At 43.6% G+C, this 15221-nt stretch overlaps 1 protein-coding gene across 1 annotated transcript in view; it reads left to right on the plus strand.

The window, feature by feature from the left end:
• The window catches only part of C3H10orf90 (chromosome 3 C10orf90 homolog), a 130875-nt gene that overhangs the window by 35635 nt on the left and 80019 nt on the right, over positions 1-15221 (plus strand). The window contains exon 2 of the mRNA XM_066622295.1: positions 13249-13340. Within this exon, the coding sequence (XP_066478392.1) occupies positions 13249-13340 (92 nt within the window). The remainder of the gene's footprint in view (positions 1-13248; positions 13341-15221) is intronic.

Below are 15221 nucleotides of genomic sequence, written 5' to 3' on the forward strand. Positions count from 1 at the left end.
AGACTTGAGTCCCAAATCTTTTCCGTAAAAAAGTTAGCCATGGCTCCATGGAAAAAGCAGAGCTGCTGCTGGTGTGTGTGTGTGTGTATCAGGATTCTCTTTAAACACTCCCCTGATGTCCCCATCCCATCTGTAAACAAGGTGGGAGCAGTGAGACAAACTGCGTGAGAGTGGGGACAGAAGCAGCAAGAGGAAAGAGGGTCACACACAGCATCTGGGAGGCTTACCAGTATGACCCAATCCTTTGCAACTCTACTCAGAAATAATCCCATTTGTGCCAGTCATTCAGTGAGCCTGCTGGAGCCATGCTATTTCTCCTGTATGACTAGGAACTGCCTCCTCCGCCCGCCTTCTCCTCTCACTTGTCCAGGGAAAAAAACCTTCATCCAATGAGCATTGGTTTCTTCAGTGATGGACAAGACAACCCCCTCCCACCTCTTCCTGTCTCCTGCTCAATGCAAAAGAAAAACATTAATCCTTCCCTGCCTCCTGGCTGGAAGTTCCCTGTAGATCGCCTGGTCTGAATGATGGCCCCATGAGTCTTTTGCACCGCAAAAAAAGTAAGCAAGCACACCCAGACAGACTTGAGTCTGCATGTGTCAGTGGCCTCAGACTCGAATCAGTGCCAGAGTCATTGACACGCCTGACTTGAGAATACACAAGTCAGCAAGAACGTGTTTTTTCAGCTCAAACTCAAGTCACCTGACTCAAATTCCCATTTCCGGCCCAATCCTATCCAATTTTCCAGCACTGGTGTAGCCACAATGCAGCCCCAAGATAAGGCAACAAATGTTCACATTCCTTAAGGAGGCCTCTGTGATTTCCTCCCCACCACATGATGCAGTGCATGCCCCATTGGCACAGCTGCACCGGCACTGGAAAATTGGATAGGATTGGGCCCTAAGAGGCTTACATTTGCCAACTTGAAGGGCAAGTGCCCCGGAGTTTCTGGTAAGAAGCATACCCAGCAGCCTATAACCAGCTTGCACTTGCCCTTTTACGTGTCGGTTTCTCAAGGGTGCTGCACTCCCCCTGGCCCAGTACAGATCTCAACTTGGGAAAAGTGCAAGAAATTACATTGTAAAAATGCACACATACATAGTCAGGCCATCATGATGCTGAGATGAATAACCAAATTGAATGGTTATATTCTGCTTTGAGCACTTGCGTTCCTGGAGGGGAACATAACAGTAAACTTTTGCTTTTTCAGCCATGACCAGAGGCCAGACACCTGCAGAAACTTAGTGTGTCCCCCCCCCCCGGAATGCCAGTGGCTTCAAGCCTAGGACATTACTCCACCTCATATTCTCCCTGCATGCTGTGGCATGAGCCATAAACCCTGAGCCTGATTTCGCTGATCCCTGAGAACTGAAACGATAACCAAATAGTGCATCGCATAGAAGATGCATTTTGATTTTTTTTTTTTTTTTACAGTTCAGCTATCTTATTGTTTCCACTTGAAATGCACTCAGTTCCATAAAGGCTTTACATTGGAGGGGGGGGGAACCTCTGCTCTTCTGTAATGAACACCACTACCTCCCAAAGATCTCAGCAGAAATGGGTCAAAAAACAATGAGCTGCTGTCTTGGCTTCTTCACAGCATTCATTGGCTGTTATGATTAGTATTGCGCTCAGCAGTGGACTGCAGCAGTAGAACATTTGCTGTTCATTCATGGTCAGCATTTCAGATGCAGTGCATTGCTCTGTAAGGCTGTTTCTTTGATACATTATTTGCCTTTGGACCCCCAAGATACACTCTTTACATTTGTCCCTGTTTTTAAAGTCTTGCTCTTCACTGAAAGAAGTGTCTTGTTTGTGGATGTGGCAAATATGTAGATCTTGTTTACATGTTATATTTCGTCAGCCTCCTGGCTTGGCAGCAAACAAGATGCAAGTGCCATGGGTTTTTTTTTTTTTCAGATAGATAGCTTGATAGTGCAGCACTAGAGGAAGAAAGATGCGTGCAGACAACTTTCCTTTAGATCAGGAATTGGCAACCATTGTATTAAAAGTGGCCAAACTTTTGGTGATGTTGTGATCATGTAACCACCAAACTTCTGGGTTACCCTGCTCCAGAAGTGGCTGCACAGAGCTCGGCTTGGAAAGCAAGACTTCCTACCCAGTTCACCATATGCCAGACAGGGAATGGCAGAGCTACCTGCCTGGGTTTGCTGAGTCCCTATGATGCTACACATAACAGGGACTTTGCAAACCAGTAGTGTAGCGAGCCCAGTGTGTGTGTGTGGGGGGGGGGCAGTGTTAGGCAAGTTTGCCATACTCCCCCGGGGGGGGGGGAACTGTGCTTACTGCCCAAGTGCTTGGAGCAGCAAGTGGAACTAAAATGGCCCTCCTGTCTACTCCCTTGTCAGTTTGGCTCCAGTCGCAAGTGGGTGACATCCCAACACAGAAGGTTGGCATAATGAGGTGGGGGGTAATATCCATCATCATCACCTGCCCCCAGCCAGTTCAGCTGTGTTGCTGCTGCAAGGCTCCATCATTCCCTACCCAATGCACAGCGAATTGGGTGAGTGGCTTTGCCTCCCAAGCTGAGCTCTGCATAGGCTGGGTTACTTTGGATGGCAAGCCGAATCCAGCCCACTGGCTGTAGGTTACTAACTGCTTCTCTAGATGGATAAAGTTTATTTAACATCAGCTGTCCAGCAAGGAAGAAGAAATTAGGGAGGCAGCCAAAGGTATCCAACATTCAATCTGCTTCAGCTGGACTACCTTCTCCCTGCCATGGGCCACGTTACATCAATTGTCCTGTGAGGGAACGGATCTGATTTTGCTTTGTTCATATTTGCTTTAAGTATAGGTTTAATATCTTGTCTGTATTTTTATTTCCAATATTGTAAGGCACTTTGGAAGCAAGATTGAAAAGCAGAAAACATATCGAATAAATAATCTGTCACACCACAGACACACAGAATAAGCATTCAGTCCTAAAACATGTTTACTAGGAGGAAACTCCTACTGAAGTCAGTAGGGCTGTTCTGAGGAGTAGGACTGGGCAGAAGTCTAACCCTTCTGCCTTAGCCTACAGAATGGAAATCACAAATATCTATCCCAGTTTTGGTATAGCTTCTTTGAACACAAAAAATGCACACATATGTATACCCACACTTTAGCTGTCCAGTTCCAAAACAGACATATTTAGATTTTGTCAGGGTTAGAGCACAACCCTGATAGCATTCCGCTACCCTGCCTGATAAGGAGATTCTCCCTCCTCCACAGATTTTGCATCTGAATGTGATCCAAGGTATGTAAGAAAAGCTTTAAAAGCTTTGTTTTTTTTTTCCTTTTGTAAACAAGGCCAGCATATTAGGCTCAAGGAAAATCCTCAAAAAGGTAAATGATACATTTTTATCATTTCTGTCTGCATCCATTTTTTTCTCCTTGCTATTTGAATGGCATGACTCTAGGTTCTGAGTTCTTGGATTTGTGTGAGAGATAGACTAAAGAATGGTGAGGCTTTTATTTGTTGCTAAGCAACAGGTTTCTTATTTTTTGAAAATGCTACAGTTATTGCTTAGAACAAACTGTCCTGCTCAGACATGGGCAGAATGTCTAACCGTTTAGAACTTTTCCTTACATTGATTCCAATTTCTGACCCTGAGCCAGATGTGACCAAAAACATTATCCCCGTACTGTTTATTTTGTTGCTCATGAGTCTAGAGGGGTTTTTTGTTGTTGTTGTTTGTTTTTTAATTACATTTGGTGGATGATTTGGTTCACTTGCCAGAATAGAAAGTTACAAATCTGGGGCCTTAGTATTTAAGTTGTGATATCAAGCTTTTCTCTGCTCTCCACTTTCAAATGTAAGACTCAAGTGATAAAAAAGCAATTACTAGTTATCTTTTGTTGAAACTGGAGATAAGCACCAAATCTGCTTACATTCTACTTTACTTCCATACAATTGTGCTTTGTTTAATCTTGGAAATAATCTATGCTTCCTAACCTATTGCAGTGAAATGGAAAAAAAAACAGATATGTTCCAAGATTAAACCAATCCGTAGTTGCACAGTGAGTGTTAGAAACAAAGCACGTCTTGCGAAGGATGATTGTAAATAAACCGGTATTTTCATGTGCTTAGGTCTTGAATGAAATATCCAGGCTGGGATTCCACTTGCCTAACCCCACAATTCAAATCTGCTTGGGAGCTAATGTTCTGTAACCGACTGAATTTGTGCCCCTTGGGAATGGAGGCAGCTGTATGACCTTGAATGCTTCTGAATGAATGCATCTGAGGAACAGCAGACTGCAGCCCACAAAATGTGGAAATAACTTTGTTCATCTTTAAGGTGCTGCAAGACTGTTCCTTGTTTCTGAAAAATCATGTAATTTCATGACTGTCCATCAAAAGCCTGCGCTTCTTGAATCTCTGCATAAACACCACTCAGGGGCTATGGTCTGTGTCTGCTGCGAATTTGGCATCTTAGGGAAAGCAATTTTTTTGCCCATTTTGTGGGGGGAAACAGAAACATGAGGCCCACATCTGGCTCAGGAATATTGAGAGGAAAAGACGGTTTTAGTAGCTGTGGTTTCAGTGTGCTACGCAATTCTTTGTGTCTCTCCCCAGATCCTCTGCTGTTCCATTCTTTGTTGAAAGTGTCTTATGATCAAACTCAAATTCACAAATAATCAGCCCAGAAATGAATTCACAACTTCAAACTGGCAATTTGAATATTTGCACCCAGCTTGACATATACCTCTACATACAAACAAACATATTTCTAGCCGTGCAAGGGTCTCTGACCAATTCCTCCCTCCCCCTGCAGCTACCTGTGCCCCACCCTGCACATTCGCAGAGGGTCCCCCAGCTTTCAGGAATGTTTTAGAATGGCTGTGCAGGAGACTGTAGCACGAAAGATCAGGTGACGAATTTTGCTTGTGTACATGTCTTTCTGCTTGTGCAAGTCAGACTGGAGCCCATTAACATTAGCCATTCAGGTGCCTATGCTGTCAGATAGAACACTGTCACAAACCAAGCACTATGACTGGATACTGTCTAGGGGGGTGAGGGTGTGTGACTTCTGACAGAATGGGAGACCTCGTCCTGTACTCAGCTTGTCAGACTGTGGAGTGACTGAAATCACCGCACTCTTTACATGTTAGGGCAAACTGCACATTATGTGCAAATGTAGGCCTATGCTTTAAGCATAACGCTTTAATCATAGGGGACTGAGGGCCTTGAAAGCAGATAAACAGCAGAGAAGGAAGGGAGCCCTTGACAATTTTTGTCCTCCAAACAGCACAGGCCCAAATGGCTTTCCAAACGTATGTTTGTATAGCTGCTTGGGCAGATGATTTGCAGCAGGGAAAAGGCTGGTAAGGGGAGAGTTAACTAATGTTTCCTCTGCTGTCTGTCATCACTTCCTGAAATGCCTTTTCAAACAAAAATGGGTTGCTGGACTATAGAGACACCTGTTTGTTGTAGTAAGTAGTCTGATCCTTACATCCTTTTCCACATGTTGGTCAACGCCAAAGGAACCCACATTCCTGAATTAATATCTCTTTTCTGCCTTAATCTGTGCCTTAAAGTCTTTCTCCTTCATAGTATCTTCTGTGTTTAGGCATGAACCAGTCAGTTTATTTAATTAACAGCTTAGGGAACTTGATTTTTAATATGAGTAAGAATTAATCACTCTCTCTCTTTCAAAAGGAAAAGAGAAACAATGAGTGACCACCATACTCACATATTCAGGGACACTGGGCACCCTATTGCTAGTGGTTTTTATCAAGAAACTTTATCAAGAAGCTTAAATAAGCAGAAAGGATAGTGGCTGTTTAGAGTAAGATCTACCATTTCTTTCTACCCAGTGCCTTCTAGAAATAAACTTAAACCAATAGCATTCTTGGTAGGTCCTTGATAAGAAACTGACCTCTAATGGTGCTTATAATAGATTTCCAGCTTCTGCCTTTTTGATAGCTGAACAGTGCTCACTCATCTGTTACACAGTGGAGCCTGTAATAATCTCTTCTGGCAGCCAGCTCTTGCTTCAAGAGGCACAAGCCCCATTAAAAGTTCTCATGATCTTTTAATGAATAGAAGGAACCCTACCCAGTCATCATTATAAGGAAAACATGCCTCTCTAAGAGATGAATCTGTTAAGGTGCAGGATTTATTTCCAGGTTACTTCATTTTCTGTAACATGATTTCTTCAGCCTTATCAAAGCTTATCCCCCAAAGCTGTCCTCCTTAAAAATAAAGTGGCAGAAACACAATGATATAACATTTAGGTGTCACTTTCCAAAAACAAAAATGAAACAAAATCTGCTTCAATTAATATAAGGAATCCAAGCTGTTACAGAGCAATCCTAAGTGTGTCTACTCAGAAGTAAGTCTTAATAATAATAAATTGTGTAAACAGTAATAAACAGTAATTTTAATTGTAATTTTAACAGTAATTGTGTAAACAGTAATAAATTTAACAGTAATAAATTTTAACAGTAATTGTGTAAACAGTAACAGTAACTGTGTAAACAGTAATAAATTGTGTTTATTGGGGCTTACTTCCAGGAAAGTGTATAGAATTGCAGCCTTAGGGCCTAGTCCTGAAGCCAACAGTGCCCAGGGCTCCAACAGTGCCAAAATGGCAACCGCAGGATCCTTTGGGTGCCGCAAGTACCATGGGTCTCCTCAGGAGAAGGGAGCATTTGCTCCCTTAATCTGGGCAGACAACAGCCGGCAGCAATGGGTCACCTTGGCTCTGTGCCCATGTTTTAATGAGCGCAGAGTTGAGGAGGCCTGAGTCGAGTCACCTGTTTACAGGAGGGTTTAGGATGGGCGGCAGACGCTACCACCATCTCCGCCTTCCTAGCAGGCCTGATCCTCCCTTCCCATGCCCAGTTCCACCTTCCCCATACCTTCCCCCTGCCCCCAGGCCCCCACCCTGAAAAGCTGTGCCATCACCTAGCAGTCTTGCTTACCTCTGACGATGGTGCAGTATCCTCTTCGTGGCACTGGGGCTCAGCGCTGACTGGTGCTAGCTCAGCACCAGCGCTCACTCCTTGCCTGGTGCCATGAACATGCTTTGCGGCATATTTGCGATGCCTGTAGCCAGCTGAGGCTAAGTGCTGGCTTCAGGATTGGGCTGTTAATCAGCCATGGTGCAGACCTAGGGAAAAAAATAAAAATTTCACCTGATTTTTGGTTCAGGTTTAGCTTGACTCCCTTGTCTTGAAGATTGCCTACCTGTTTTAAAAGTTTCCTGGGGATTAAACCAGAAAGATTACCTTTTGTTGTCGTGCAGGTTCTGAATACAGAATCTTTGCATGAATGTCATGGTAACATATAGTGCAAACATTCCAACAGAATTTAGATTTCACTGATTTGCTTCTGCCACTGAAGCAAAAAGATTGAAAGCTGGAATTGTTTTAGCAACAATCCAGATTTTTAATGGTGACAATTTGACTTCTTCTGAAAGTACAATTTATTTGTCTGGTTCCTCAATCTTTAGTAAAATATGATGCATGAACTCTATGAAGGTGAGCTTTTTTCTCTATTATTTATAAAGTATCCATAGTCTTCTAGGCACCTGTCAGACTGGGAAAGAAATGTTGTCTCTTTGGCTCTAGACTGAGGAAGCACTGTTTGGTGTCACTGTAACACACAGGTAATTCACTGTTACACACACAGGTAATTCACTGTTTGGTATCACAGTAACACACAGGTAATTCAGGTAACACACAGCACAATCCTAACCCCATGCTGGTACAGCCAGGCCACATGGACTGTACTGTATCCCACGCAGGTTAGGAGTAGGCTGGAGGTCACCTTGGGCTAAGGGGATGGCTGTGGCAGCTGCATGGCTGGCAGGAGCAAGCAGCAGGAACAGCAGGCCTGCTTCAGGTGCTTCTGGGGGGACCTTCAGGCCCTGGCATCAGAGCAGCTACTGGAGGGAGGGTACACATCCGGGGCCACTTAAGGAAACAGGGAGGGCAGGGAAAGGCAGGGTGGGTGGTGATGGCTGAGGCAGCAATTCATTCATCTGAGGGAAAAGAGGGCAAGATCCTGTGAAGGGCCTTACATGGCCTGAGAGCCTGGAATGGGCTGGCTCTGAGGGGAGGGGCATGCCTTTTATAATGCCAGGGCTAGGCCAGTGATGAGGCTCAAGAGGTGGTGAGGCGGCAGACTGAGATTAAAGCCTGCATACCAGTGAACCCCCACCAGAGCTAAATTCAGGAGGAGGAATGCAGGTGCCAGAAGCCCCTCTCCTAGTGTAATCTGAGGCCACAACTGTCCCTGGCACACTGAAGGATGACCTGGTGGCACCCTTATGGGGGCCTCCCTTCCTTTTGATGTGGCCTGTTTCAGCACCTCAAAGACTGGCCACCCCAGGACAGCCAGTGACACCCTGAGGGTGTGGACACACTGATTTTATTTCTGTTGTACTTAAACGATTTTGGAATAACCTTGAAATAAAACAAAAATGTTTTCCATAAAAAAGAGAGAGAGAAAAGCTTTCAGGTGATCTTGGTTTGGTTGACTGGGATTAAAACCTCACATGGGATAGCTAAAGAGTGGGAAGTAGGATAGGGAACTCAGAGGCAAGGTGGAGCAAGGAAGGGTGCGGGTTAGGCCATGGACTGAGAACGAAGAATCTGAATGAAGAGCAGGTGGGGAATGAGGCTACTAGAGGAAGGTAGAAGAGGTGGCACAGCACTGAGGCAAGATGGGATAATCAGAAAAGGGACTCTGAAAGAATTTCACACCACAAGATCAGGAAGGGCTGTTTGCTATGGAAAAAAGGAGAAAGGAATGCTAGGAAGGCTGATCAAAAGACAGGATGGCTGCAGGGATGAAGTAGGCAGGGGACTGAAAACCCAAAGAAACAATAGTTGGCCACGGAGTTACAGAAAGGAGGAACCAAAGGAAGAGTAGATGGGGCAGAACCACACATTCCTCCTATCAGATACTGTTCGCTATTGGTATGTAAGAAGCCAAAGGGAGCATATGATTGCTAGGTCCAGACCCTGAGAGGGAAATTCTTCCAGTTGTGGCTTCTACTGTCACAGCAGCATTATGACATGAAAATCCTAAGGGGCCAACGGGGACAAAAAAGTAGGGGGTGCTCTTGATGGTAGTAGGAATTTGACATATTGATTTGAAATAGCAAGTTCATGCTTTGGCTGCAGGCTTCTACTAATAAGTTGCTTTGACAGTGGAAAGAAGGAATCTAAGTTTAAAAAGACAAGAATAGTAGGGTAGTAGGTAAGATATCAATTTTAAAGACAAGAATGAGAAACCTAAAAGAAGTACGGCAACTGCTTGATCCCCTGCTACAAAACCTTATAATTGGTCACCATCTGCTCGTAGTGAGGCTCAATTCAGTTCATGAAACGCACCCCCCTTTACCCACCTTACTATTCAGAGAGTAAGTGAGGGACTGTAAGGGTGCCTCACAAAGTTGTCAACAATCCAATGTTGCACAACACCATCAGAGAGAGTGGGCTATGGAAGAGAGACTGGTTGGATTCAGACATGACCCTAAATCACGATTAACTCAGGGGTGGGGAGGAATGCATGAGGGGAGACTTCACATCTTCAGTTTCTTATTTAAAGCAAACCAGGATAGATTCTTGTCTCAAGATTTCACAAATCTCTGCTTCTTCTAACCACAATCTGTGAACATGCTAAGATATGAAATTGGAATTGAATCATTAGTTTTGAGAGCACATTGCTCAAATCACACTTAAGCTTTGTCTATATATAGAGAATCTTTCTATCTGTGATTTTTTTTGAAGAGACTTGCAGTTTGGTCTTCCTAATAGAAACCAGAGCAGTTATACAGTGGCATAAATCTTTATGAACCTGCCACAAGAAGATATGCAGTGCAGCGCTAAACGTGTTAACTTGGACGTTAATCCCACGGTGTTCAATGGGGCTTACTTCCACATAAGGGCCCAGTCCTATCCAACTTTCCAGCAGCGATGCAGCTGCAATGCAGCCCTGAATTAAGGGAACAGACGTCCCTTTACCTTGAGGAAGCCTCAGTTACTGCTCCCCCCACAGGATGTAGCACACAGCCCGTTAGGATTGGGCCCTGTGTGCCTAGGACTTGTAGCCTTATTCTGCATATTTAGAGCACCCTCGTGAGAATTAAGAAAAGTTCTGCATGAGCAGATAGAATGCCCATCTGTCTATCATTTTGTGTCCCATAGTGGCCACAGATGCCTCTGGGAGGCTCACAAATAGGAGATGAAGTCAGTACTCCTCTCCTGCTGTTTCAGCAAGTATTCAGAGGCAAACTGTTTCTGAACCTGGAGGTGGCTGTTTATGACTAAACAGCCGTTGAGACGTTCACAGAGATATTTTCCCAGAGGGAGAGAATCCACTGCAAATTCATTTTATTGGGACTTTCAGGTGGCTCATCCCTTTTTCTGCACAGGAATCTGTGTTGTTAAGCAAGACTTTCATTTCAGCACAAGATAGGGAATGAGTGCTAGAGCTGAGAGTCCTTGGCACAGCTCTGCAGCTTCTTAACTTTTAAAGGGAGAATGCTACAGCTCAGTCATTTTCATTCCAGAGTGAAGGAAACATCTCTTGAAAGTCTAACAAAAAGTTCTTCTTTGCTATGTATGAAACTCCGTTCATATTTCCTGCAACAACCTGTGCAATTAACTTCCTGTGCTTTCTGGAAAAAGAAATATGATTCCATTTATGTTATCTATTATTATTATTATTATTATTATTATTATTATTATTATTATTATTATTATTATTATTATTATTATTATTATTATTATTTCAGAATCTCTTGCTGGAATCCTTCATGGCATCATTTTCTCTACTCTCATTTAAATATCTCACTTTCTCAGCTTTAGAACTCATCTTTATTGCTTAGTATGATGAATAACGTCCTTCCTTCACCTCACAAAACAGTGTTCGGTGTTGTTAGTAGCAGAGAGTGAGATACCAGGTTTTAAAAGCCCATTCGGTAATAAGCAGAAACTTATTAGACCTTATTTAAGACCTTATTTATTAGACCTTATTTATTAGACCTAAACTTATTAGACTTATTAGTGTATGTAAAATTCTCATTTATAAATGATGAGAGATATTATGAATGGGTGTTCTGGAGTTGATTTCAGTGGGTTGTTTTCAGTTAGTGACCTGATTTGGAGGGAATGTTTGCATAATGTTTTAAAATCACACTCAGCTCTTCACGGCATCAAAATACTTCAAAAACCATAGTCAAGTTCCTGCTTCTTCCAGTATATCCCTGAGCACTCCATTTTGGGGCTGTGCAGTGGGCAAATTTATTAACTTACAACTTGGCTTAATAGGGCTTGAAGAAAACAACATGACAATCTTGTCATTTCATGAACGTGAAAATTCCAAACTTTTCCCATAGTTTTTATTGTTCTTTATTTTTTTTCAGAGCTCTTCTTATTCCTCTATCCCCCATTGTTCTGAGATTCTTGCTTGAGAATCTTTGACTTCAGTGTCATTGACAAAATAGTGCATGACACAGCTGGCAGGTCATTTGTGGATTGCTTGTCTTCACTTCAGGCTGTGCCCTCACAGCTGCTAGCCAGCCCAGGAGATTGGGCATTCAAGTTCATATGATAAGATCAAGAGGCAGGTGGGAATCCCAGCTGGTGGTAAAACAACTGATTGATTGGACCCATGACATCAACGCTAAATTTTTAAGGGTCATGCACAAGAATGCTGAGGTGGGTTTCCCTTAGTCCATTGTTGAAAGCAGTAGCAGCAGCTGCTTTGCAAAAGGCATACCTGCACTTCATATGGGTGGAGGGACCAGATTTTTGGGAAGTGTGAGAAAGTGGAATAGGGACAGTATTTGGTTAAACATGTTGAGGATGTTTATTTACTACCTGCATTTCAATTTTCATGCCATCCTTTGCCATTCCTGTTTTGATGTGCACCTGGCTTTGATGCCTTTTGATGAAGTTTATATATTTTTCACTGGTTTAACCTACCCAGACCAAGTTTATTTGAAAAATGTTGGGTTGCCATGTCTCTCAGACACTTACAGTTGGTTAGTGTTTGTGTTCTAAGGAGACTGTCCAAATTTGGGGGCTCTTTGTTAATATGGAAGGCAGGTTCCCCCAAAAGTCCTCCTCCTCTTTAGTTTCTTTGCTTCTTCTTCACTTTAGTTGTGGCAGCAGGAAGAGTACCCACTTCCCTGTCAGAGCAATAAGAGAAGTGAAATGGACAGCAAAGTCTGCTGCTAATGTTCGGTGCTGTGTCCCATTTTGCCCTCTGCACCTCTTCCTTAACACCATCTAAGCCCATACTGACCCTTGAAACTGACTCATCTTTTCACTCTTGCCATATTTGCCTTGCACTAAAGATGAACGTATACCCATGCTTTTTTCAAGATGGCATCTGCCAGGAGGTGGCTGTGTATTGCTTCTGACCCAGAAAATAACAAACACCAAGTTAAGTCATGTTTTTTTCCCCTTCAAGTCATTAAAAAACAATCAGTTGGGTCCTGAAAATGAATCAGGACCCTCTGAACCAGGGGTGCTCACACTTTTTTGGCTCAAGAGCTACTTTGAAACCCAGCAAGGCCCGGAGATCTACCAGAGTTTTTTTTACAATGTTCGTGCCATCATAACATATAACATTTATGTGTACAATGTATGTTGGTGTACCTTGAGCCCCACTGAGTATAACAGGACTTACTCCTGAGTAGACATGCCTAGGATTAGGCTGTGAGGCTTCAATCCTAGCCACACTTACCTGGGAGTAAGCCCCATTGAGTACAATGGGCCTTACTCCCGGCGTTTCCTCCCAGAGGCACCTGAAGGGGGGGGTCGGCACTCCGCGATCTACTCATTTTGCCTCGCGATCTACCGGTAGATCGCGATCCACCTATTGAACACCCCTGCTCTGAACCAGTTCTGAAATGAATGACAACTAAAGACCTGAAAATGAATGAGATTTCAAAATACATGAGTTTTTGCTTGTAGACTCCTATATGGTGGCTATTTAGACCCAGAGCCTGAAGCAAAGCCCATTCACTGAGGCATGTTACAAGAACATCTTGGACATGAGGGTTTCCTGGGGAGAGGAGAGAGAAACGGCTTCCCAATAGGATTTTAACTACAGTAACTGGGAGGATATGTTACCATGATTTCTCAGACCAGCACCTCTCACGTCTTCTCAGTCACTCACTGATTACTGTGTGCTTTTGCTAGAAATGAACTTCATCTCTCTTTTAAGCTTCACTGTTCATATGATTGCAAGTAACTCTTACCTTTCACCTTTTTCTCTAGGGATAAGAGAACACTGCGGAGCTAATGCTTGGGACCCATGCAAAAGTGTTCCCTATAATAATGCGGCAGAGAATGAATCAAGCTTCACAAAGGTAAAATAAAATAAAATTTCCCATAGTAGTTGGTGGAATGCATTGAGGTTTTATCTGTATGCAATATGTTGCTACTTGTTTTGTGTTTAGTCAGATTTCACTTACTCAGCAGAAAAGTCAAAGTGGCAGCTAAAATGTCACAATTCTGTCGACAGCGTATTCATTAATTCACATACTTCCCACGTTCTTGTGGAAGAGAAGACAACATCAATACTTGAAGGAAAAACACATTCTTGAAAAAAAAAAGTATAACTAGTTCAATCTTACGAGTCAATGAGCTTGGCAGGTCTTGCAGATTGTGGGTTATCCTTCAAAAAATGTAGCCATCTGCCCCTATGAAGCTGTAAGAGCGCTTTCCCCTTTTCAAGGATCTCTTCTGATTTAACATTTGCAATCCAATCCCATGGCAAAGAAAAGGTGTAAAAAGTATAGGATCAAGCACAAAACTCTTGCATTATCGTAGTATCATACGTTGTATTGTGTGCTAGGATGACAGTTCCGAATAATGCAGTTTCCACTACACTGGCGCAGCTCCACCATGCAAGGATTTATCAGGAATGCTTTTAAAGTAAGAGAGAACTGTAAGTACAGCAGATGCATAGCATGTCTGAAACTCCATGCTTTTAGCTGTGTAAACAGTTCTCCAAAATTTCTTTTTGCCTTAAAGAGCTCATAGAAAAAGAGCAGTTTTGTTGCCACTCCTGATTTTGAATGACCACCGCACGTTCCTTAGGTAATGCAGCAGTACTCATGGACAGGTAGATGATGAACTTGTCACTCACTTCACCAGGAGATAAATATCTTATCGCCACAGGCAAGTGGCCGACTGTATTAAAATAACACCCAGAGCCCAAGTCTATCCCCCTTGCCCTCCAGTGGTGAAGCTGTGCCAAAAAAGTGTGTGCTGTATCCAGTGGGAGGGGGGGGGGGTCCGGTTGGAGATCTTTGGAGGGGAAAGGGGATTTAAATCCCCTTACCCCTCTGTAAGCCTCTCACTCTGCAATGGATCTCCTCAGAGCTGTGCCAGCTCTTTAGCTGGTACAAGTCTGAGGAGGGAAAGCTGCTAATGGATACTCTTCAGCTGGCACAAATCTGAGGAGAGAAAGGGTGTGGGGAGGCTGCCAAAAGGAAGGAAAGGTGAATAACATCACCACAGGATCTGCTACCTCCTGCAGCCTTCTCATCCCCCATTCCTCCCCCACCCGTTCCATTTCACCCTCTCCCCACACCTGCCTCTGCCATACCTGGTCTGGTGGGCATGATGAGGTCTGGCAACATCCGGTGAGCACTTCTAAGATAGTCACCAATTGAGTGCTCTGCACTGTGTCAGCAGCCATTTTGCAGCCGCAGAACTCTGTTCCGCTGTTGCAGAGTGCTATGGCTAGCAGCATAGGGCTGCCCTCCCTTAGGTCACACTGGCATAAGTGCTGGATGCAGCAGGTGTTCAGAGAGTAGAGAGAAGCTTTCCTCACTCACCACACCACAACCAGGTAGCATCCATTGAAACTAATTGATTGGCCAGAGACTTAGGACAGGCTCCTTTGTGAACAATATTTACCACACAGCTGCAGGGGTTTCTTCTGAGCTGTGTGGCCCACTACCTCATTGCCCAACTTCTGGGACTGGTATGCAATAATTTCCGAAAGATTCTTACATGTATCCATGGATGCTAACATTTTGCCAGATTGGGTTACCCTGAGGGGTTGTTCGTAGACACTGTGTTTGCCTCTAGAATGAAAGGATTTCTGGACAGCTTCTATGAACAATACAGAAACAACAAAGGATAATTTACCACTGCTTAACATGATGTAAACAGCCATCATGATTTCATTTCCATACTCGGAATTAAACAGAATGCTCCTGGTGATTTTGTATGTTAGC

Source organism: Tiliqua scincoides, chromosome 3 (assembly GCF_035046505.1).
Source record: "Tiliqua scincoides isolate rTilSci1 chromosome 3, rTilSci1.hap2, whole genome shotgun sequence".
Lineage (NCBI taxonomy): Eukaryota > Metazoa > Chordata > Lepidosauria > Squamata > Scincidae > Tiliqua > Tiliqua scincoides.